Source organism: Arvicola amphibius, chromosome 10 (genome assembly GCF_903992535.2).
Source record: "Arvicola amphibius chromosome 10, mArvAmp1.2, whole genome shotgun sequence".
NCBI classification, from domain to species: Eukaryota; Metazoa; Chordata; class Mammalia; order Rodentia; family Cricetidae; genus Arvicola; species Arvicola amphibius.
The window spans coordinates 103,469,993-103,495,097 of record NC_052056.1 but is presented as its reverse complement, the minus strand read 5'-3'; the positions used below and the strand labels follow the sequence as shown (position 1 = coordinate 103,495,097).

The window sequence follows — 25,105 nt, the reverse complement described above, 5'->3', positions numbered from 1 at the left end:
CATAAGATCCTATCTCAAAACCAAAACAAACAAAACAAAAATCTTGGGTGAGAGCCCTTTCTCCAGCCCCAAGCCCTGAATTATTCATCCTTCTGCCTCCACCCCTGAATACCGTGATTACAGGTGTGCACAGCCACGTGAAGTTTGTACATTACTAGGGATGGAGCAATGTTTTGTGTGTGCTAGGCAAGTGCTCCACCAACTGAGCCACAGCCCAGTCTAGTTTGTAAGGGTTTTCTGTAGTGAGGCCAGGACTAAGTTCCTGCAGTGTTCCCATAGTAACCACAGCCTGTTGATAGAGTACATGCACCACATTGGTGCCCAACTCCTCGAGTTTGCTCTGTGGTCCCATAGTAACTGATGACTTGAGTATAGTGATCATGCACACTGGGCAATGATGGTCTCTTTGCTAATTTCCCTACCTATAGGTGCTTTCTTTCCTCCAGTCAACATGCCTACCTTAGAAGCTCCTGAAGAGAGGCTGAAAAAATTTAAGTACTGCGGCAAAGATATGTCTGTGAGTATAAACTGAGAAGCAATAACACAGAACTACAGTTGAAGTGCCTCGTTGATGAGGTGTAATGCCACACACTTGTTAATCCAATACAAGCTGAGGCAGGAGGATTTTAGGGTTTGAGACTAGCCTGGGCTATGGAGTAGAAGAGAAAGCCCATTTGAAAACAAAAACAAAATAACATGATCAATGAGATGGCTACAAATGCCCCACAAACCAGATGGCCTGAGTTCCATCCAGGAACCTAGAGAGTGGAGGGAGAGAACTGACTCCTGCAAGTTGTCCTCTGACCTCCACACACATAATAAGTAAAATTAAACTTACAAAACAAGAGGCTTGGAGAGATAGCAGAGTGGCTAAGATCACTGTCTGTTCTTCAAGAGGACCCAGGTTCAATTCCTGACACTTACATGGTGGCTCACAATGGTATGTAGTGCCAGTTTGAGATCTAGCGCCATCTTCTGGCCTCTGCAGAAACCACCCACACACACCCACACACACACACCCCCACGCCCACCCCCCAACCCCCCCTCCACGGCACATGGACATGCATGCAAGCAAAATACCTGTAAATATTTTAAAAAATTAGACAACCCCTAACGGGATAACGTCCTGCTTCTCCAGCAACCTGGATATATCAACTCCAATTATTTGTCTTCTTCATTAGACAAGGAGACAGCAGAGGATTGCCACCAACTTGCAACTCCGAAAGGCCAAGAAAGATGAGCAGGTCTTAAAGAGAAGAAATATCAGCAAGTGCTCCAATAACTTGGTTTCTCAAGCATCAGTCAAAGAGGTATGATAGAACTCAGTGCAAAGGCCATCCTGTATAGGATATATCCTTGGCTAGTATCTCTAGCATGAGAAGGCTTAGTAGAGTCAGAGCTTGCTGTTTAATTCAAAGAAAGGAATAGAATTGGGGGTATGGCTCAGTGGTAGAGAGCCCCTGCCTAGAATCCCCCAGTGAGGGGCTGGGGTGTGGCTCAGTGGTAGAGCCCCTGCCTAGAATCCCCCAGTGAGGGGCTGGGGTGTGGCTCAGTGGTAGAGAGCCCCTGCCTAGGATCTCCCATTGATGTTAGTGAGTGGAGGGATCTGAACTCAAATTCTTGTGTTTGCTGTTTTGCAAGCATTTTACTCACTGATCCTCAGCTCTAGGTTTTCTCTCTTGTCTGTTTTGGTGGTGTATTGCTTGAAATCATCTATTTGACCTGCATTATTTAACTTGTTGGATTCTGGTTTTTTTTTTGTTTGTTTGCTTTCCCTTTTGCTTGATATCTATTTATTATTTGTTTTGTATTTTGAGACACAGGGTTTCTCTGTGTAGCCCTGACTGTTCTGGAATTTACTTTGTAGGTCTTGGATTCACAGAGATCTGCCTGCCTCTGCCTCCTGAGTGTTGGCATTTAAGGTGTGCACCTGACTTTATAAGTGTAGAATCAATCTCATTACTTTTTCTGACCTTACTGGCCTGGGGTCTCTCTCGATCCTTCTAGCTTTCACAAGGCTCGTGATCTACTGGCCCCTTCTGTTTTCCCAGTCTCTGAACCTGGTGCTCGTCGTTCCCTTTCTCCTGCATGCTTTGCTCTTCTTAGTTCTCTCTTTTACAGAAGATGGAAACTTTGAACCTCCTTCCCTGGCTTTCCCCCATACATTCACTTCTCCTTGTCTGTCTTCCAGCTTCCCCCCTTTCTCCTCTTTTCATTCCCCCTTCTCTCCTTCCTTCCCCTTCTCTCTTTTCCCCTTCTTCCAAACCTTTGTCTGTTCTTCCTCTTTTTCCTCCCCCTTCTCCCTTCCTCTTTTTTTCTCCCTCTTTCCCTACTTTGCCCCTCCACGCCTTCTGTCCTCTGGAAATTGAACCCCAGGCCTTGTGCTTTCTGGGCAAGCACACAACCACTGTGTTACACCTAGCCCTTCACTGGCATTTTCTTTCTTTCTTTCTTTCCTTCTTTCTTCCTTCCTTCCTTCCTTCCTTCCTTCCTTCCTTTCTTTCTTTCTTTCTTTCTTTCTTTCTTTCCTTCTTTCTTTCTTTGTTTTTAAAGATTTGTTTATTTATTGTGTATACAATGTTCCTCCTGTATGTATACCTCCATGCCAGAGGAGGGCACCAGATCTCATTACAGATGGTTGTGAGCCACCATGTGGTTGCTGGGAATTGAACTCAGAACCTGTGGAAGAGCTGCTAGTGCTCTTAACCTCTGAGTCATCTCTCCAGCCTCCAGCATTTTCTTATTACCTGTGATAAAAAGATGCTAAGGGTGCTGGAGAGGTGGCTCAGTGGTATGAGCACAGGCTGTTCATTTGGAGGACCCAAGTGTAATCTTAGCACCCACATGGTGGTTCATAACCATCAGTAACTTCAGATGCAGGAGGATTCAAATCTCTTTTTGCCTTCCATGGTGGTGAATACAGGGTACACAGACGTACATGCTATCAGTCACCTCCTCCCCACAATATAGCAACAAAACCCCTTCTGCACACATATGAATAAAATCTTAAAAGTGCTAGGTGGGCGAAGAACTGGCACAAAAGTTAAGAGTACGTGATGATTTTACAAAAGATCCAAGTTTGGTTCCTAGTGACCATGTCAGCCAGCTTAAAGCCACCAGTAATTTCAGCTTCAGGGGGTTAGATGTCTCTAGCCTCTTTGGGCACCTGCTTTTATATGTGTGCACATGCATGCAGGCACGTGCGTGCGTGCACACACACATACATAAACACACATGTACAATTTTTTTTTAGGAAGATGCTGAGTGTAACAGGATCACCCTGTTGTAAGCATGTAAAATGTCCCACTTTGACCTATTACCTATGGGATAGCACATATCCCTCCCTGCCTTAGGATAGATGTGGGTGCGCCATGGACATCTGTCCACGTCAGGTGGATGACTAAGCTAGGTGATACTTATACTTTCCTTATTTTTATTTTTTATTACATTTATTTTATTCTCTCTCTCTCTCTCTCTCTCTCTCTCTCTCTCTCTCTCTCTCTCTCTCCCTCTCATGTAGCCATGTGTGTGTAGACACACAGATGTCGGGACAATTGACGAGAATCAACTTTCTTCACTTAGTAGGTTCTGGGTATCAAACTCAAGTTGTCAGACCTGGCAGCAAATGCCTTTACCCTCTGAGCCATTTGTTGGCTCTGTGCTTTCTTTTGACCTGAATATGTTTTGTTTTGTTTTGTTTTGTTTTTTCCTGGCAGGCCAGCCTTACTCTGGAAGACATAGTCAAAGGTGTGAATAGCTCAGATCCAATCCTCTGTCTCATGGCCACCCAGGCTGCCAGGTATCACCATGCAGGCTTCTGGTATTTGTAGTTTTATAGCCAGAAATGAGCTCCAGTAGCCTGTTGGATTTACTGGCTTTTGGCAAAATGCCCATACAATGCAGAAAAAGGCTACTTCTTCCAAAAGCAGAAGGTGATTACTATGCTTCATCATCCTTGAGGGCAACTTAAGAAATGCAGTGTGTTGTCAGAGATGGATTGCTTAATTTACATTGGTCTCTGCAGGGACTTTAGCTCACAGATAATACCTGAAGGGCAAGATGTTGCTTTGGGACTGCTGCAAAGTGGTCGCAGAATTAACAATGGCCCTATTCAGCTCTGTATCTGGTGGTTAAGGCTTGGGGTTTTAGTTTAGAAGTAGAGCCCCTGCCTAGAATCCCCCAGTGAGGGGCTGGGGTGTGGATCAGTGGTAGAGCACCTACCTAGAATCCCCAAGTGAAGGGCTGGGGTATGGCTCAGTGGTAGAACACCTGCCTAGAATCCCCCTGTTGCTCAGTGGTAGAGCCCCTGCCTAGAATTCCCCAGTGAGGGGCTGGGGTGTAGGTTAGTGGAAGAACACTTGTCTAGGATTCCCCAATGAGGTGTTAGGGGTGTGGCTTATGGAAGAACACCTGCCTAGCATGTATGTGGCCCTGGGTTCATCTTGCAGTATTTAAAAAACCATAGTTGACTGGGCGGTGGTGGTGCATGCCTTTAATTCCCTCAGTCAGGAGGCAGAGACAGTTGGATCTCTGTGAGTTTGAGGCCAGCCTGGGCTACAAGAGCTAGTTCCAGGACAATCTCCAAAGCTACAGAGAAACCCTGTCTCAAAAAAACCAAAAAAAAAAAAAAAAAAAAAAAAAAAAAAAAAACCAAAAACCAAAAAAAGGAAAGAAACATAGTTAGGAAAGAAAGAAACATAGTTAGGAATGCTAAGAGCGCCCTGCCTCAAAGAGGAGTTTCTCCACACACATGTCTGTGACTCTCCTCACTCTCTGCCTCGCTGCACAGGAAAATGCTGTCGCAGGAGAAGGACCCTCCTCTAAAACTGGTTATCGAGGCGGGGCTCATCCCCAAGCTGGTAGAGTTCCTGAAGGTGGAACCTCTCCCCGTTCTGCAGTTCGAGGCAGCGTGGGCTCTCACCAACATTGCCTCAGGAACTTCAGAGCAGACCCGAGCTGTTGTGGAAGGGGGTGCCATTCAACCCTTAATTGAACTCTTGTCTTCCTCCCACCTGGCCGTGTGTGAGCAGGCAGTGTGGGCACTTGGTAATATAGCCGGTAAGACACTTTTCTTGGTGGACATGCTGGGGGCGGGGTAGACATGTTGGGGGGCGGACTTCTCTGTTACGCTTGATGTCTTGGCACCCATCCTCACCCCATTTTGAACACCTTGTGTCAGGGAATGAGCGGGTTCAAAACCCAGAACCAGGGTCAGAGGCTGAGGATGGAGGCAGAATGGGTGACGTAGCACACACATAAGTGAGAAGCTGCCTAGCAATGTCTCCTGAGCCCAGGTCCTACAGCCTCAGGCCTTAAAGGCTTCTGGAGCAAAGATAAGTCTCAGAGCTACTTGCAGTGGTGCTTGACTGTAATTCTAACACTTGGGAGGTGGAGCCAGGAAGACAGGAATTCGAGGTCATTATTTGTGTGTATGTGCGAGCGCACATGTGTGCACACACTTGCCCATGTGTAGGTACATAGATGTAGATAATGTACATGTGGAGAGAGGGAGAGACAGAGCTTCCTTAGCTTGGAATGAGATGTTTTCCCCGAAAAGCCCAGTGTGGCCTGGGAAAACCCAGGAAGGGAGTGAGTGCTAAAGAGCTGGAGACCCCAGCTTCCTGGAAAAACAAATGCAAATGTCATCTGGGGGAGAGCTCAGTTGGGCCCCATGGGATTTTGACACGTTAAAACAAACCAAGCATTTGTAGTTTTCGAGTTCAGAGAAAACTGAGTCAGCACATAGGTTTCCAGGGACTTCAGAGCCTGAATTGGCCGAGGGAATAGAAAACAACCACTCCGGTGTTTTTTTTTTTTTTTTTTTTTTTTTTTTTTATTCTTTTTCTTATTTTAGTCCTGGCTGTCCTGGAATTTGCTCTGTAGACCAGACCGGCCTCAAACTCAGATATCCTCTTGCCGCTGTCTCCTGAGTGCTGGGATTAAAGGTGTGCACCACCACCACCGAGAAAAACAACCACTTTGAAAATGCTTCAGTAAGGCTCACGTCTAAGACAGTGGTGGGGATTTTTCCAATGCGTCAACAGAAGACCAAGCAGTAGGTAGGATTTAGATTTTTCCAGTTAGTGGCACAAATGGAGACTTCTAGGTGTCGCATTCATACACTAGGGCTGAGGATATGTAGCTTGCTTGGTAGGGTGTTTGCTTAGCATGCAGGAGACTCTGGGTTTCATCCCAGGACTATGAAAAGCTGAGCATGTTGGTGCACATCTCTGATCCCAGCCCTTGGAAAGTGGAGGCAGGAGGATCAGGAGTTCAAGGACACCCTTGGGTACATGCTGAATTTGAGGCTATCCTGAAATATATAACAAGTTCCAGGACAGCCGGAACTACACAGTGAGACCCTGCCTCAAAGAACAAACGGGCTGGAGAGAGAGTTCTGTAGTTCAAGAGCACTAGCTGGCCTTGCAGAAGATCTGGGCTCACTTCCCAGCACCCATGTGGCAGCTCAGGGTCACCTGTAACTAGAGTTCCAGGGGGTCGGATGCCGTCTTCTGGTCTCCTCAGGTACCAGGCACACACATGACACATATGCATACATGCAGGCAAAACACACCCATATAATAAAAATAAATTTGAAAATGAAAAGGTTGGTTTATTAAGGACCAGTAAGATGACTCAGGGGACCAAGCCTGATGACCTACCTGGGTTCTAGCCTCAGATCCTACATTATAAAAAGACAGAAGTGACTTTTACAAAATGTCCTCTTTACCTCCCTATGCACACTGGTTTGAGCACACAAACATATATACACACATGCATACCTACACACATACTCACACACTTATACGTACACACACATGCACGCATATTTAAAAAAATAGTTTATATATTAAAGGCTAGGTAAGGTTGATGGAGGTCAGTAAGGAGTTGAAGACCAACCTAGACTTCATGGTGAGTTTGAGGCAAGTACCAGATATATAACAAGACACTAGCTTACAAAAACAAAGCAAAACAAAACACCACACACAACAAAAATCCGCCCAAACAAGCAAAAAAAAAATTGGCCAGACATAAAGGGGCATATTTTTAATTCCAACACTTGGGAGGCAGAGGCAACTGGATCTCTGGAGGTTTGAGGCCAGTCTGGGCCACATAGTGAGACCCTGTCTAAAAACAAATAAATAGTAAGTGTGTAGGCATGGTAGCGCTTACCTTTCATTGTAACACTCCGGAGGCAGAGGCAGGTGGATCTCTGAGTTCAGGCCAGCCAGGACAACATATGAGACCCCCATCTCAAAAAAAAAAAAAAGCAGACAGGGAAAAATTGCTAATGGCTGATCTCCTCCCTCGAGGAACCCCGGAGTTTGTTCTGAATTCATTTGGAAATAAATGTCCCTTGCCAACATTCTTTGGGAAAATAGTTTTCTCTACCAGTGTCAGTCTTTCTGAGAGCCATGGATACAGCTAGGGTTTACAACGGGCCACTTAGGCAAAGCTGGCTGTCTTCATTTTGTGTCTAGGACCTCTGCTTAGAACAGCTGCAGCGGTGTGGTGCCTACTTGAGGCATTGGACATGTACACCCACCCCCAGACACCTAGGAAACCCAGGATCCAGTGTACAGCCATTCCAACTACTTGCCAAATACCCCAAATTGAATTTTCATCTCTCATTCTCTGTATAAACTTTAAAAGATTACATTCACTTATTTGAGGTGGGGGTGGGGATTATACGCATGCCACGGATCACATGCAGCAGTTTCACGAGGACAACTTTCAAGATTTGGTTCTTCTTCATCACGTGGGTCCCGGGAATTGAACTCAGGTCATCAGGCTTAGCTGCAAGTGGCTTTTCCATAGAGCCATTGAACTGGATTAGGAATAATTTTTTTTGGGGGGGGAGGTTTTCGAGACAGGGTTTCTCTGTAGCTTTGGAGCCTGTCCTGGAACTAGCTCTTGTAGACCAGGCTGGCCTTGAACTCACAGATATCCGCCTGCCTCTGCCTTCCAGAGTGCTGGGATTAAAGGCGTGCGCCACCACTGTCTGGTTTAGGAATAAATTTTTAAAAAGATTTTTTTATATGTATATCTATGTCTGTGTTTTGATGTGTGCATGTGAATACAGGTACCCAGTGAGGCCAAAAGAAAGTCTCAGATCTTCCTGGAGTTGGCATTATAGGCAGTTGTGAGCTGCCTGCCAGAGGTGCTGGAAACCAAATTCATGCATAAGAACAGTATATACCCTTAACCACTGTGCCATTTCTCCAGCCCCATTAAAAATAAACTTCAAAAGTTAGATACCCAATATAGATTTCTCCTTGAGCACTTTTTAGGGAGAGTGGATTGAGATGTAGCCCAGGCTGGCTTGTAACTCACTATGCAGACTGGGCTGGCCTTGAACTCACAGAGATCAGCCTGCTTCTGCTTCCTGAATGCTGGGTTCAAAGGTGTGTGTCCAGATCTTTCATCTTATGCTCTCTTCCTCTCGTAGGTGACGGCCCAGAATTCAGAGACAATATCATTTCCAGCGATGCCATCCCGAAACTGCTCCATCTTATCTCGACAAACATACCAGTAAGTGTATTTGTTTATTTATTCATTTACTTAATGGCATTTCATTTATTGTGTGCACACTCGTGTGTGCACATATACACTTGTAGGGTACAATTTTTTTCCTTCCATTATTATATAAGGGGTTGAACTCAGGTTGTCCCACTTGGTGACAAGTGTCTTTACCTGCTGAGCCATCTTGCTGGTCCTTGACTTTTTTTTCCTTTTGAGGCAGAGTCTCACATGTCAGGCATCAAATTCACTATGTAGTCAAGGGTGACCTTGAACTCTGATCTCCCTGTCTCTCATCTTATTAGTGGTAGGATTACAGGTATACACCACCACACCAAATTTATGTGGTACGGGGATGGGACCCAGGGTTTCAATCACACTAGGCAAGCACTCTACCAACTAAGCCACAAGTCTAGCCCAAGAGGACGCATTCGACTACTTACAAAGGAACCATGTGAGACAGGCTAAAACATGTCATTGCGTGACTATGAAGAACACTGCCAACGCCCTGGCCTAGAGTGAGAAGAGGCTCTGGGGTCAGACTGTTGGGCCTCTGCTATTCAACATCAGGTAGAAAGCTGGACACGGTGGTATACACAGGTGATCCCAGCACTCAAGAAGCTGTGGCAGGGTTGCAAGTTCAAGGTCAGACTGGGCTGCAGAGTGAACCTTAAGGTCAGCCAGAGCTTCCCTGCCTCATCTGCTCTAATGAATAGGAGTGGGGTAGTGGTGGCTGGAAGATTGTTATTGGGAGATTGGATGTCCAGGGATTGATGGTCTTGGGTTCTGTTTCCACACTGATCACTGGGTCCCTGGGACAGAATATTTAGGAGAGAAAGTGATGAGATCCAGGGCAGTTCTGAAGAATGATCTCATGAGATCAGAAATACGACTGAGCATGGGGCTCTCTGAGGAGGCTAAGGAAGGAGGGCTGTCAAGAGTTTGAGGCCTGGGTTGACAAAATGCTCAGTGGACGAAGGTGCCTGCCACCAAGCCTGAGGACCTGAGTTCAACCCTCAGAATCCACATGGTAGAAGGGGAGAACAGACTCCTGCTGGGCATCATGGCACAAGCACACTCACAAACACAAATGCAATACATTCACCTTTGGAGCTGCCTGAGCTCTATGGTAAAACCCTGTCTCAAAAGAAGCAAAGAAAGAAAAAGAAGGGAAAGAAAATGGATATGGCTGGACGTAATAGAGCAGATCTGTAGTCCTTGCTCTTTGGGAGGCTGAGGCAGAAGGATCTCAAGTCCAAGGGCTGCTTGGGCAAACTAGCAGCACCGGGTCTCAAAATAAAAAGTTAAAAGGACTAGCGATGGAGCCAGAGAGATGGCTCAGGGGTCAAGAGCTCTCACTGTCCTTCCAGAGTGCTGTGAGACAATGTTCTTGTACCCTGTAAAGATTTGTCACTTGTATTGGTTTAATAAAATGCTGATTAGCCAGGCATAGTCAGGCAGGAAGTATAGGTGGGGCCACCAGAACAGGAGAGTTCTGGAAAGAGGAAAGGCTCAGTCTGCAGTCATCACCCAGATGCAGAGGTAGCAAGATGAAAATGTTTTACTGATAAAAGGTACCAAGCCACGTGGCTAACAGATAAGAATTATGGGTTAATGTAAGATGTAAGAGTTAATAAGAAGCCTGAGCGAATAGACCAACCAGTTTATAATTAACATAAGCCTCTGTGTGTTTCTTTGGATTGAATGGCTGAGGGACTGGCGGGACAGAAGCCTCTGTCAACACCAGAGGACCTGAATTCAGCTTCTAGCAGGCACATTAAATGGCTCACAACAGTATAATTTCAACTCCAGGGAATTTGATATCTTCTTCTGGCCTCCACAGGTACCTATGTTTAAATGACATATATACACACATATACACAAAAATAATTTTGAAAACAGGACCCAGGTAGTGGTGACACATGCCTTTAATATCAGCAGTTGGGAGGCAGAGGCAGGCAGATCTCTGAGTCCAAGGCCAGCCTTGTCTACAGCATGAGTCCAGGGCTCCACAGAGAAACCCTGTCTTGAAAACAACAATAAAAACAACAAAAAAAGGAAAAAGGATGTAGCTCAATGGTAGCATGCTTGTTTAGCATACACAGGACCCTGGGCTCAATTGCTAATACCATATATAGTATATGATTTTTTATGGCAGGCTAGTAGAGTTACAGATGGCAAGAAGACTAAATTCCTGAGTTTGTTTGTGACATAGTCTTCATGTATCCTAGACTGGCTTTGAACTCTAAGCGACCTGTCAGCCTCAAATTCACAGTCTGTCTGCTTCCACCTTGACTGAGATTATAGATTTGTGTGTCTGCACTCAACTGTTTGATATATTTTTTTTTTGGCAGTAAAAATGAGATCAAGGGCTGGGAGACAGCTCAGTGCATAAAGTACTCACTGTGCAAGTGTGAGGACCTGAGTTCAAATCCCAAGAACCCACATAATGCCAGGTTCATTAGCACACACCTGTAATCCTAGAATTTAGACAGTGAAGTAGGAGGTGGAAACAGGAGAATCCCTGGAAGTTTGCGGACTAGCAAGCCTGGTGTGCACAAACCCAAAGAGTGAAACAAGGTGAAAATGGGGGGTGAGGTTATCTTCTTGACCTCCACATGTGTGTCGTGACATAGGCATACGTGCACTTACACACATGGGAACAATGTTGAACCATTAGGCCAGGTGACCGGTGAGAGATGGCTCAGCAGTTAAGAGCACCTGCTGCCCCTGCATAGGACCTGAGTTCAGTTCCCAGCACCCTTGTCAGGTGGATTGCAACTGCCTGTAACCCCAGCTCCAGGGGACAGGGGATCCATTCTGTCTTCTGGCCTCTGTGAGCATGTGTACACACACGCACATGTACACACATGCTCACACCCAAATACAGACACTCGACTATACACATGAATAAAAATAAAATCTTAAAACAAGCCGTATGCTGAGTAGAGTGGGGAAAGGCATTGTGAAGAATACAAAGAAACCTTCATAGACTTTTAAATATTTAAACATAAAGCTCATTGTATTTGCCCCGACACATATTACTGCCTGAAATGAGTTCATTTTGATGTTCAAAAGCTTTGGTCTGTGCTAATCAATAGTATTGATTGGGATGGAAAGGGCACTCCAGCATTTACATTTTGTCTCCTTTGCACACTGTCACAGATTACATTTCTTCGGAACATTGCGTGGACTTTGTCCAACCTGTGCCGAAACAAGAATCCCTACCCTTGCGAACAGGCCGTGCTGCAGATGCTGCCTGCCCTCTCTCAGCTCCTTCAGCATCATGACAACGAGATCCTCTCAGATACCTGTTGGGCCCTGTCCTACCTCACAGAGGGCCACAATGAGCGCATCCATCATGTGGTGTCCACGGGTGTCCTGCCCAGGATTGTGGAGCTCATGACCAGCTCAGAACTCATTATCTTGGTAATTGTCACCATGGGTCTCAACTGTCTTTGCAAGAGGCTTCAGACTAGAGTGTGTGGGTGCCATGGCTTCAGTTCAGAGTGCTTGCTCAGCATACCCAAAGCCCTGGTTTCATCCCTAGCACCATAGAAACTAGACTGGTAGAACAGGCCTAAATCTTGGCACTGGGAGGATGGAGGCAGGAAAGATAGAATTCAAGGTCATGCTTGGCTGGACAGTGAGTTCAAGGCTAGCCTGGACTATGTGGTGTCATGTCTCAAAAGACAAAAACAGATTAGATCTATGAGTCAAATTCAGTATATTAGGTTCTCATCTCCACTCCCACCCCAGGTCTTCCTTATCATCTCCACTCCCACCCCAGGTTTCTGTATCATCTCCACTCCCAACCCAGGTCTTCTGTATCATCTCTACTCTCACCCCAGGTCTTCTGTATCATCTCTACTCCCACCCCAGGTCTTCTGTATCATCTCTACTCCCACCCCAGGTCTTCTGTATCATCTCTACTCCCACCCCAGGTCTTCTGTATCATCTCCACTCCTACCCCAGGTCTTCTGTATCATCCCCACCTCACACCCCAGGTCTTCTGTATTATCTCCACTCCCACCCCAGGTCTTCTGTATCATCTCCACCTCCCACCCCAGGTCTTCTGTATCATCCCCACCTCCCACCCCAGGTCTTCATCCCCCACCTCCCACCCCAGGTCTTCTGTATCATCTCCACTCCCACCCCAGGTCTTCTGTATCATCTCCACTCCCAACCCAGGTCTTCTGTATCATCTCTACTCCCACCCCAGGTCTTCTGTATCATCTCTACTCCCACCCCAGGTCTTCTGTATCATCTCTACTCCCACCCCAGGTCTTCTGTATCATCTCTACTCCCACCCCAGGTCTTCTGTATCATCCCCACCTCCCACCCCAGGTCTTCTGTATCATCCCCACCTCCCACCCCAGGTCTTCTGTATCATCCCCACCTCCCACCCCAGGTCTTCTGTATCATCTCCACTCCCACCCCAGGTCTTCTGTATCATCTCCACCTCCCACCCCAGGTCTTCTGTATCATCCCCACCTCCCACCCCAGGTCTTCATCCCCCACCTCCCACCCCAGGTCTTCTGTATCATCTCCACTCCCACCCCAGGTCTTCTGTATCATCTCCACTCCCACCCCAGGTCTTCTGTATCATCCCCACCTCCCACCCCAGGTCTTCTGTATCATCTTCACCTCCCACCCCAGGTCTTCCTGTCAATTCTAACCCTTCACCTGAAATCCAGCTTGTTACCTGTAAGTCTCTGCTCTTGGAGACTTTCTCACTAAGCCCTTAGTTAAGCTTCCATCTCAGATCCTAACAGGAGTTAAAGAGCTGTGCCCAAGGAGCAGCAAGTGCACTGCTTATAACCCTACCACCCAGGGATATCTCTTACATATTTTCTTACTATTCTACTGATTTTAACTTGAGCAAGTTGGCTTTTCTCTCTTTTCCTCTCCCTCCCCTCTCTCTTTCTGTGTGTGTGTGTAAAACAGAGAAACAGATGTGGAGAGGGAACAGAGAACCATGTACAGAGAAAGAGAAGAGAGGGGACAGAGAGAGTGGGGGAAAGAAAGAGGGAGGAAGAGGAGGCAGAGTTCAGGGCGAGGGAGGGGCCAGGGGGTCAGAAGCCAAGAGGGAGAGACAGAGCAGAGGCTGAGAGGGGCCTAGAAAGGCAAAGACAGACAGACAGACAGACAGACAGAGAGAGAGAGAGAGAGAGAGAGAGGTATAGAGAGAGGGTGAAAGAGGGAGGAGAAAGAGAGTTGGGGGAGACAGATATACAGACACAGAGAGACAGAGAGGGGAAGACAAAGAAACAGACATAGAGAGAGAGACAGACATAGAGAGAGATGACAGAGAGAGAGAGGACAGACAGAGAGATGACAGACGTAGAGAGAGACAGAGACGCAGAGAGGGGAAGATGAGAGACAGAGACAGAGACACACACAAACAGACACACTGAGACAGAGACGACACGCAGAGAGACAGAGACATGCAGAGACAGACACATACACGGAGACAGATGACACACGAAGAGATACAGACATACACAGAGACACACAGACACACAGATAGATAGACATACACAGAGACACAGAGATCGACAGATTCACAAACAGACATACTCACACAGAGACAGAGACATGGCTCACAGAGAGGGATAGACAGACATAGAGAGAGACTGACTCACAGAGACAGACAGATAGGGTCTCACTGTGTAGCCCAAGCTGGCCTGGACCTCAGTCTCTAGCTGAGAACCCCAGACCTGTGATCCTCTGTCTCTACCTTCCCAGTGCTGGCACTATCTCTTATACCACTGTGTCTGGCTCCACTACCTTGACCCCTCTCAGCCACTGTTTTTATTGTATCACACACATCTTTAGTGGCTTCTTTTCTGAGATTACCATAGTATTTTTTCAGCTGGCAAAGTGAGTTTGGGGGCAGGGGCAGGGGGCAGGGAGAGTGAAGAATATCAGGAGAGAAGCAGCCAGGTCTGCTGTTGGATGCTTGTAACTGCACTTAGGAGGCTGAGAGAAGGATCACAAATATGAGGCTAGCCTGGGCTCCGTAAAGAGACCCTCCCTCTATAATAAATCACCTTTAAGCACTTACGTATTTATTATGTGTGGGGCGAGCATATACCATGATGCATGTATGGAGGGCAGAGAACAAGTTTCAGGAGTTGATTCTCTCTTCACCACGTGGGCCCTGGGAATCCACTTCCCATCAGCAGGCCCACGTGGTGGGCACCTTTATCCACTGAGCCATCTCACCTTTCCAGGAAAGCAACTTTTAATAGAAGTGCTGAGGCCCAGTTGGTATTATCTGGACAAGGCTGTAGTGCTTAGTCCACCCCTCAGGTGAGTGGCAGGCTAGCCTGATAGTGGAAACCTGGCACTCTTGAGAGCCTTCACTGGGAGCTGCCACTACAGCACAAAGATAGCCATTCCACAGTCAGCTCCCCTGAGAGGCCGTCACCTGACGCTCTACCACAGACCACCCTGGGGATCCTCTGAGCTTCTTAGAGAGGCTGGTGAACACATGGAGATGCGACAGGGGGTGCTCATTGGCTCCAGTTTAATACACAACCGAAGCCTGGAGTCAGCACAAATGTGAGTACGCAACAGACTCAGCAATCAACTGCGAGTTTCCCCAGGTGAGAGTTTAGGAAGACAGACTCAGACTCCTGGTGAACACCTGCGATCCTAGCAGAGGTTAGGAAAGGATTGTGAGTTCAAGGTCAGGGATAGGGATGTGCTCAGTAGATCGAGGGCTCGCCCAGCATTCAGGAAGCCCTGGGTTCCATCCCCAGTTCTGTGGATGTGGAGCACACTTATAATCTCTGCACTAGGGGGTGGGGGAAGACGACAGGAGGATCAGGAAGCTCAGGGTCATCCTCGGCTACCTACTGAGTTTGAGACCAGTGTGAGGTGAGACTTTTACTCCAGAAAAAGGCAAGAGGATCAAAAGCTACATAATGAATTCAAGACCAACTTGAATTTACATGAGAGGCCCTGTCTTGAAATGCCTAAACAAAAACAGGACAGCAGAATTTTTTTAAAGCAGAGTCTCACATAGTCTGGGCTAGCCTTTTTTTTTTTTTAAAAAATACATTTTTTATTGATATTTATTGAGCTCTACATTTTTCTCTGCTCCCCTCCCTGCCTCTCCCCTCCCCCGTTCAGTCCTCCCCCAAGCTCCCCATGCTCCCAATTTACTCAGGAGATCTTGTCTTTTTATACTTTTTACTTCCATGTAGATTAGATCTATGTAAGTCTCTCTTAGTGTCCGCATTGTTGTCTAAGTTCTCTGGGATTGTGGTTTGTAGGCTGGCTTTCTTTGCTTTATGTTTAAATCCCACCTATGAGTGAGTACATGTGATAATTGTCTTTCTGTGTCTGGGTTACCCCACTCAAAATAATGTTTTCTAGCTCCATCCATTTTCTTGCAAAATTCAAGATATGGTTTTTTTTTCTGCTGTGTAGTACTCCATTGTGTAAATGTACCACATTTTCCTTATCCATTCTTCAGTTGAGGGGCATTTAGATTGTTTCCAGGTTCTGGCTATGACAAACAAAGCTGCTATGAACATAATTGAGCACATGTCCTTGTGGCACGATTGAGCATCCTTTGGATATATACCCAAAAGTGGTATTACTGGGTCTTGAGGAAGGTTGTTTCCTAATTTTCTGAGAAATTGCCACACTGACATCCAAAGAGGTTGCACCAGCTTGCATTCCTACCACTAATGCAGAAGTGTTCCCTTTTCCTCACAACCTCTCCAGCATAAGTTGTCATCGGTGTTTTTTAGCTTGACCATTCTTACAGGTGTAAGATGGAATCTCAGAGTTGTTTTGATTTGTATTTTTCTGATGACTAAGGATGTTGAACAACATTTCCTTAAATGTCTTTCAGCCATTTTTGATTCCTCTGTTGAGAGTTCTCTGTTTAGGTCTGTACTCCATTTTTTTATTGGATTATGTGATCTTTTGGTGTCCAATTTCTTGGGTTCTTTGTATATTTTGGAGATCAGACTTCTGTCTAATGTGGGGTTAGTGAAGATCTTTTCCCATTCTGTAAGCTGTTGTTTTGTTTTGTTGACCATGTCCTTTGCTTTACAGAAGCTTTTCAGCTTCAGGAGGTCCCATTTATTAATTGTTTCTCTCAGTGTCTATGCTGCTGGGGTTATATTTAGGAAGTGGTTCCCTGTGCCAATGCGTTCAAGTGTACTTCCCACTTTCTCTTCTGTAAGGTTCAGTGTGGCTGGCTTTATGTTGAAGTCTTTGACCCATTTGGACTTGAGTTTTGTGCATGCTGATAGATATGGGTCTATTTTCATTTTTCTACATGTTGATATCCAGTTATGCCAGCACCACTTGTTAAATATGCTTTCTTTTTTTCATTTAACATTTTTTGCTTCTTTATCAAAGATCAGGTGTTCGAAGATGTGTAGATTGATATCTGGGTCTTCTATTCGGTTCCATTGGTCCTCCTGTCTGTTTTTATGCCAATACCATGCTGTTTTCAGTACTGTAGCTCTGTAGTAGAATTTGAAGTCAGGGATTGTGATGCCTCCAGAAGTTCTTTTATTGTACAGGATTGTTTTGGCTATCCTGGGTTTTTTGCTTTTCCATATGAAGTTGAGTACCGTTCTTTTGAGGTCTTTGAAGAATTTTGCTGGAATTTTGATGGGCATTGCGTTGATTGGCATTGCATTGAATCTGTCCGGGCTAGCCTTAAATTCATTATATAGCCAAGAAGGACCTTGTGCTTTGGGACCTCATAACTCCACCTCCCATGCACAGGGATTACGGGTGGGTAGCACCATGCTGGCTTTATATACACAGAACTTCATACATGCTGGGCAAGCACTCTACCTGTAGCTGCACACCAACCCCCACTATACCATCATTTACCCATAGTTCCCTTATCTAGCCACCTTGACTCAGAACCCTTTGGGAAGCAAACAAGTACTTGAGACTATGTAAAAGCAGCTACGGGTATGCTGGCCGAATAAAACCCCACCAACTTCCAGATATTACTGGGCACAGCACTCAGCATGTGACTCCTGAATTGTGACACATTGCAACACTTAGCCGCTTGTCTTGGTCCTTCCAGACCCCTTCTCTCCGCACAATGGGTAACATTGTCACAGGAACAGATCTGCAGACCCAGACGGCCATCGATGCTGGCATGCTGAAGGTACTGGGTCAGCTCCTGAGACACCCAAAGTCCTCCATCCAGAAGGAAGCTGCCTGGGCTATGAGCAACGTGGCTGCTGGGCCCAGACACCACATCCAGCAGCTGATAGAGTGTAACCTGCTGCCCCCATTGGTAGCCCTACTAAGGAACGTAAGTGGCGGAGCCGGGGAGAGAGAGAGTCTGTACAGTGCCTGTTGTACGAGCATGAGGACCTGAGTTCAATCCCCAGCATCCCCATGAAGAGAGATAGTGGGATAATCAGAGTTTCAAGGTCTTCCATGTCTACATTGTGCTCGGAAAGCCAGTCTGAGCCACGTGAGACCCTGTCTCAGAAAATGCGTCCTGTGGGAATCAGTCTGCCTACTTCATGGTTCTGCTCACATGCTGTGTTCTGATGCATTGAAGGCAGGTTGTCAGGGCATGGGACATAAATTTCATATATAAGCTCAGCTCTTACTGTCTGACCTGGAGAGTAAGTCAAGTTAAACCAGGTCTGGAGCACACACCTGTAATCCTAACATACAGGAGGATTATAAATTGAAGGCCTACCTAGGCTACATAGTCCCAGGGTGGTCTTGGCTATATAGTAAAACCCTATTTTTTTTTTCAAGATGAGGTTTTGCTGTAGCTTGTGAAACCCTATTTTTAAAAGCTTAAGGTGTGGTTCTATTGGTAACAGTACTTGCCTATCATACACAAAGCCCTGGGACCGAGTGTCGGTACCACATAAACCAGGCATGATGGTTCTCATTGTAAGGACAGCATTTGGAAAGAGGAGGTAGGAGAGTCAGAAGTCCAAGGTCCTCCTCATCTCTACAGCAAGTTAGGGACCAGCCTGGGCTACACGAGAGCCTGTCTCAAAAATGTACAGAAACAACAACAAAACACGAATCAAGTCAGCATCACTTTATGATGACCCTGGCACTGTAGAGAATGCAAACCCCCTGTCTTTGCAGGCAGAATTCAGGGTCCAGAAGGAAGCTGTGTGGGTCGTGGCAAACTTCGCAACAGGGGCCTCTCCGAGCCAGTTGAGCATGCTTGTGCACTCAGGAGTCCTGGAGCCGCTGCTAAATCTGCTCACTGCTCCAGACATGAAGATCATCACCATCATCCTTGACATCGTTTCTTACTTTCTCCAGGTAAGCTGTTCTGAACGGCAGTCCCGGACCAAAGACAGTGAGCGTGAGAGCATACTTCTCAGAGATATGGCAGCAGGGTTGCTGGGGCTGGGGCCAGAGGGCTCAGTGGGTAAGGGTGCTTGCATCCAAGCTGACCACCTGAGTTCAGTCCCCAGGACCCATGTGGCAGTGGGAGAGATGGGGCTTCAGCGAGTTGTTGTCTGGCCTCCACACATGTGCAATGGTGCATGTGCTGATGCATACACAAGGGGTGGGGGCGAGAGAGAGAAAATGAATATAAAAAGTTTAAGTAGCGCAAGTAGGTCGGGCTGGGATGTAGCACATTTGTTAGCATGCCTCCCTAGCATGTGTGAAACCCTGGGTTCCATCCCAAGCACCACATAGCCGATGCAGGCTGCTACAGGCCTATATATAATCCCAGCACTCAGGAGGTCGAGGTGAGGAGGATCAGGAGTTCAAGGTCACCCTCAACTATATAGCAAGTTAGTATCAGACTGGGTTACATGAAACCCTGACTCTGAATGAATAAATGAGTGTGTGAACCCCACGTAGGATTCTCTGGTCATTTCCCCACTTTCTCCCCATCCTATGGATAACACAAAGGGAAAACAAACAAGAAAAGGACTCCCAGCCAAGCTCGCAGTGTATACCTGCCATCCTAGCACTCTGGAGACAGAGGAAGGAGCTCATGCGTTTGAGGGCAACCTAGGCTAAGTAGAATGTTTGAGGCTAGCCTGCTGGGCTACCCAATCTGTGAAGCGAGTGTCTACGTGGGTGCCTCCAGCTTCTCAAGCAAGCACCTTTGCGGCCAGTGTTCAGGACAGACCTGCTCGCATCCTTGCTCTATGGAGCTTGTGTGTGAGTGACACAGGGTTCACTGCAGATGTTTCCTGGGAAGGACTCGGGCTAAGCAGTCACTGCTCATTCAGGATAGGGAGTGGCTGCTGTCACACATGCCATGCTCAGAGAAGGGAGCATTCTCTAGGGAACGTCCTAATCAGAGAACTGAGTACAGATGAGTCTTGTGGACACCTGGGGAAGAACATTCTAGGCCAAAGAAATATCAAGGAGGAGACGTAGCCAGAGCAAGTGGTTGGAAAATGGGGGGGTGGGGAGTGAACCGAAGACATGGGTTGGGGGGCAGGGGAGGCTGGCTGGTGAGGATGTGGGTTTATCCTGCCTGAGACTGAGAAACCCACAGAACAGAGGTTGCAGAAACACAACAAACTTTAAAGAGCTGTGCCAGTGCCAGGCATTGTGGCACACGCCTTCAGTCCCAGAACTCGGGAGGCAGAGGCAGGAGAAGCTGAGTTTGAGGCTAGACTGGTCTGCTGTGTGAGTTCCAGGACAGCCAGGGCTATACAGAGAAACCCTGTCTTTAAAAAAAAAGTTACTAGACCTTTTTTTTTAAAAAAAAAGCTTTGTTTTATTTTTAAGTGTGTGGGTATGTGCACGTGAGTGCAGGTGCAAACAGAGGCATCGGATGCCCCTGGAGCTGAGCTGCAGCTCACAACAGGTGCTTGTGAGTCACCTGATGTGGGTGCTGGGAACTGAACTCAGGTCCTCTGTAGGAGGAGTTTGTGCTCTTAAACACCGAGCCATCTCTCCAGCCCTGAGTGAGTTTTTGATTTTGATTTTGCTTTGCAGAGAGGGTCTCCTTATGGAGTCCAGGCAGGTTTACATGGTAGTCCTTCTGCATCATGAGGCCTCTGAAATACTGAGAATACAGGAAGGCATCACCATGTATCAGTTTTTTCTTTAAGGACTGATTTATTTTTATTTTATGTGAATGGGTATTTTACCTGCATGTATGTCTGTGCACCACATGCCTGCAGGGCCTACAGAGGCCAGAAGAGGGCGTGGGATCCTCTGGAACTGGAGTTACAGATGGTTATGAGTCACTTGGTGGGCAATGGGAGCTGGACCTGTGTCCTTTGGAAAACCAATCAATATTCTTAGCCACCAAGCCATTTCTCCAGCCTCCCTTATATCAAACTTTTAAAACAGATCTGTTGCTGGGCGGTGGTGGCTCACGCCTTTAATCCCAGTACTCGGGAGGCAGAGGCAGGCGGATCTCTGTGAGTTCGAGACCAGCCTGGTCTACAAGAGCTAATTCCAGTACAGGCTCCAAAGCTACAGAGAAACCTTGTCTCGAAAAACCAAAAAAAACCAAAAGAAAACAAAAAAAAAAAAGAACAGATCTGGTGAGCCATCAGAGGATTGAGTCATAGAAGGAGGATAAGACAGGTTTGAAAAGCACCGTAAATCCTTTGAGAGTAGTACTGTCCCCAGACAGGATAACATCATTTCCTCAGGACAGTCACAAAGGAGAAGGCCTGAACATCAGGCACTGATACTGTGAATTCCTTTAATGACTGAGCTGGGTGTGCCTGTCATGCCAACACTTAGGGGTGGAGAGAGGAGGAGGATAAGGAGTTGAGTGGTTTTTGTTTTGTTGTTGTTCGTCTTTTGCTTGCTTTTTTTTATTTATATTTATTTATTTATTTATTTATTTATTTATTTATTTATTTATTTATGAGACAGGTTGTCTCTGTAGCTTTGGAGCCTGTACTGGAACTAGCTCTTGTAGACCAGGTTGGCCTCGAACTCACAGAGATCCACCTGCTTCTGCCTCCCAAGTGCTGGGATTAAAGGCATGTGCTACCACCACCCAGCATTGGTTTTGGTTTTTTTGAGATGGGGTTTCTCTGCAGCTTTGGACCCTGTCCTAGAACTTGCTCTATAGACCAGGTTGGCCTCGAACTCACAAACATCTGCCTTTCTCTGTTTCCCGAGTGCTGGGATTTAAAGGCACTGGCCGCCACCACCTGGCTTGCACTTGTTTTTTTATTGAATTTTTTCACTTTGAATTCTTTAATGCTTTGGACAAAAGCATTTTTATATTTATTATATTTGTATTCTCTAATGTTGAATACATTTTGAGTAGAAAAGTGAATGAATGTGTGAACAAGTAAATGCATGTATGAATTCATGAATGTATTTGTGAGTGAATGAATTCATGGGAGATTTTGTGAATGAATGACGTTGTGGGTGATTTTGTGAATGAGATTTTGTGAATAAATGTGCACATGCATGATCGAATAAATAAATTAATGAAATGAGAGGGAAATCTTGGCATTTCCAATGGGTCTGCGGCCACTCCTGCTGGAACAGGTCTTTCTCTACCTAGGAAAGCTCCCTTAGAGCAGTCCAGCTGGAGCACCCACCCTCCAGCACACTCAGTGTCTGATGGTCTCTTTGCTGGTCCCCATCCATCCTCAGGAGGCAGACAAGCTACATGAGAAGGAAAACCTGTGTCTTCTGATAGAGGAATTTGGTGGTATTGGAAAAATCGAGTCCTTACAGCTCCACCAGAATTGTTATATTAGCCAGAGTGCCCTGAACATTATTGAGAAACACTTTGGTGAGGTGAGTAACAAGGGCCCCATGTCCTGGGGCCACCTCTTGGTGGCCGTGCTTCTAATGCTATCGCTGTGAACCTGGCGCTCAGTCAGGCTGACTTCTCTTCCCCACCCTCCTGAATTTAACTGGCTGCCTTCCTGGCTCCTGTTCTTCACTGTGGCCTTCAAAGTATCAAGAAGCTTGTTTGTGAGCTGGGAGGCGGTTCAGCTGGTCGAGCGCTTGCTATGCAAGCATGAGAACCTGAGTTTGAGCACATGTGAAAAGTCCAGGGATGTTGAAACATGTTTAGGATTCCAGTTCTGGGTGGGTAGAGACGTTTGATCCCTGGCTAGCCAGTCTAGCCAAATGAAGTTCTAATCCCCCAAGAGATCCTGTCTTATAGAACAAGGGGTGCTGGTGAGATGGATCCGTGTTGTGATAGTCAGGAACACCACGACCAAAAGCAAGAGCGGGGAGGACAGGGTTTATTTGACTTACACTTCCATATTACTGTTCATCACAGAAGGAAGTCAGGACAGGAACTCACACAGGGCAGAAACCCAGAAGCAGGAGCTGGTGCAGAGACCGTGGAGAGCTGCTGCTTACTGACTTGCTCTTCATGGCTTGCTCAACCTGCTTTCTTTCTTTCTTTTTTTTTTTAATTTAAAAGTTTTTTTTCATTTTGCATACCAACCACAGTTCCCCACCTCCTCTCTTCCTGCTCCCTGTACCTTTCCCCCCACCCAACCCTGTATCCATTCCTCAGAAAGGGTAAGGAAGGATAACCTCAGCCTGCTTTCTTGATAGAACCCAGGACCACCAGCTCAGGGATGGCACCACCCACAATGGGCTGGGCCCTCCCCATCAATCACTAATTAAGAAAGTGTCACACAGGTTTGCCCACAGGCTGATTTTTATGAAAGCCTTTTCTTTTTCTTTTCTTTTTTCTCTCTCCTTTTTGTTTTATTTTTTTTGAGACAGGGTTTCTTTGTGTAGCCTTGGCTATCCTGGAACTCACTCTGTAGACCAGGATGACCACAGACTCACAGAAATCTGCCTGCCTCTGCCTCCTCAGTGCTGGGATTAAATGGTGTGTGTACTACCACCTTACTACATCAGGCTTTCTAATGTGAGTCCCACAGTGCTGGGATTAAAGGCTTGCTACCACTACTACCTGGTTGGAGGTTTTTCTTAATTGAGGTTCTCTCCTCTCAAATGATCCTAGCCTTTGCCAGATTGTCCTAAAACTATCGAGCACAACAGGGCAAAGGCACCTGCTGTCAAGCTTGACAACTGAAGTTCAATCCCTGGGTCCCACACAGTAGAAGGGGGGAAATGACTCTGAAAGTTGCCTTTGACCTCATGCATGCTATGCCAACACACCCTTCATCCTTTTACACACGCACGCACACAAGTACACACACATACATACACATATACACACGTACACACACACATACACGCACACATGCATGCACATACACATGCACACAATGTGCACACACACGCGCACACACACATATACACACGTACACACACGCACACACTGTTAAACAACATGGACAGGCCCTGAGAAACGATAACTGAGGCTGACCTTTGGCCTCCCTACTGCACACAAAGCCAGTCTGCACCCATAGGAGTTTATCTTCTGGTCTGAAACTGTCTTTTTCTTGGCACTTTAGCTGAAGCAGAGGAATGGGAAGGGAAGGGACAGGACACTCAAGATGATTTCCTATCTAAGAATGTGAACAATGCAGTCTGGCCCAGCTGTCGGAAAACCATTTTGTCCCTGACTGAATTTTGTCTTGTTCTAGAATACATAGTTTGGGGATGAGTCCTTCCACAAAATATCTGAGTTGTCTGCCACCCTGGGAAATGGGGATCAGATAACAGTTTTTGTGAAGATCTGTTGAGTGGTAAAATATACATCACATAAAAGTTATCTGGGGGCAACAATACTAGACTGTAACCCTAGCACCCAGGAAGCAAACACAGAAGGGTCAGGAGTTCAAGGCTATCTTTGGCTGCGTAGTGAGTTCAAGGCCATGGAGACTTTGGAGATGTACTTAGTTGGTAAAGTGTTTGCCAGACAAACATGGGGACCTGAGCTACAGCCCAGCCTCCATGTAAAAACCTGGGCTTGGCGCATGTACTTGTAAACCTGTCATTTGGAAGGCAGAGACAGGCCGATGGCCACCCCGTCTATCCAAACTGGTGAGTTCCAGATTCAGTGAGAGACACTGTCTCAAAAAGCTAAGGTAGCAAGTGATTGAGGAAGACTCCTGAAGTCAGCCTCTGGTCTCTGAAAACATAAGTGCAAGTGAACATCTGCAGACATGTAGGCACACATACTGCATAGACACACAAGGCCAGTTACAAAAGGACAAATCTTGCTTGATTCCGCTTCTGTGAGGTCTTGAGAGTGAGCAAACTCATAAGCAGCAGAAAGTACAGAATGGTGGGTCCCAGAGGCTGGGTGGGGTAGAAGGTGCGAGTTAGTGTTAAATGGGAACAGAGTTTCAGTCCAGTTTGGGAGGATGGAAATGGATGTTCTCAGTGGCAACAAGCTTAAAAATCCTTCAGATGGTACTGGTAAAGTGGCTGGGTGTGTAAAGATGGTACTGGTAAAGTGGCTGGGTGTGTAAAGATGGTACTGGTAAAGTGGCTGGGTGTGTAAAGATGGTACTGGCAAAGTGGCTGGGTGTGTAAAGATGCTGCTGTCTAACCTATGATCTGAGTTCAAGTCCCAGGATCTACTCAGTGAAAGAGTAAACTCCCACAAGCTATCTTCTAACCTCTACACAAGGCTATGGAATGTGTACATGTGCTTGCTTGATTGCTCATGTGCCTACACACACACACACACACACACACACACACACACACA

The 25,105-nt window shown here is 46.5% G+C and overlaps 1 protein-coding gene across 1 annotated transcript; it reads left to right on the top strand.

Annotated features, from left to right (window-relative positions):
- The first annotated feature begins 451 nt into the window (after nt 1–451).
- Nucleotides 452–23,515, top strand: Kpna7 (karyopherin subunit alpha 7). Its single transcript, XM_038344494.2, has 10 exons — nt 452–517; nt 1,182–1,310; nt 3,717–3,799; nt 4,790–5,058; nt 8,450–8,532; nt 11,686–11,949; nt 17,594–17,827; nt 18,634–18,816; nt 22,099–22,245; nt 23,444–23,515. The coding sequence occupies exons 1-10, from the start codon at nt 452–454 to the stop codon at nt 23,513–23,515; spliced, it is 1,530 nt and encodes a 509-aa protein (XP_038200422.2).
- The last annotated feature ends 1,590 nt before the right edge of the window (nt 23,516–25,105 follow it).

Coding starts and splice junctions, on each gene's coding strand:
- Kpna7 (XM_038344494.2), top strand. CDS start 452: ATGCCTACCTTAGAAGCTCCTGAAGAGAGGCTGAAAAAATTTAAGTAC. Junction 518..1,181: donor ACTGCGGCAAAGATATGTCT/GTGAGTATAAAC, acceptor CTTCTTCATTAG/ACAAGGAGACAGCAGAGGAT. Junction 22,246..23,443: donor TTGAGAAACACTTTGGTGAG/GTGAGTAACAAG, acceptor AAATGATCCTAG/CCTTTGCCAGATTGTCCTAA.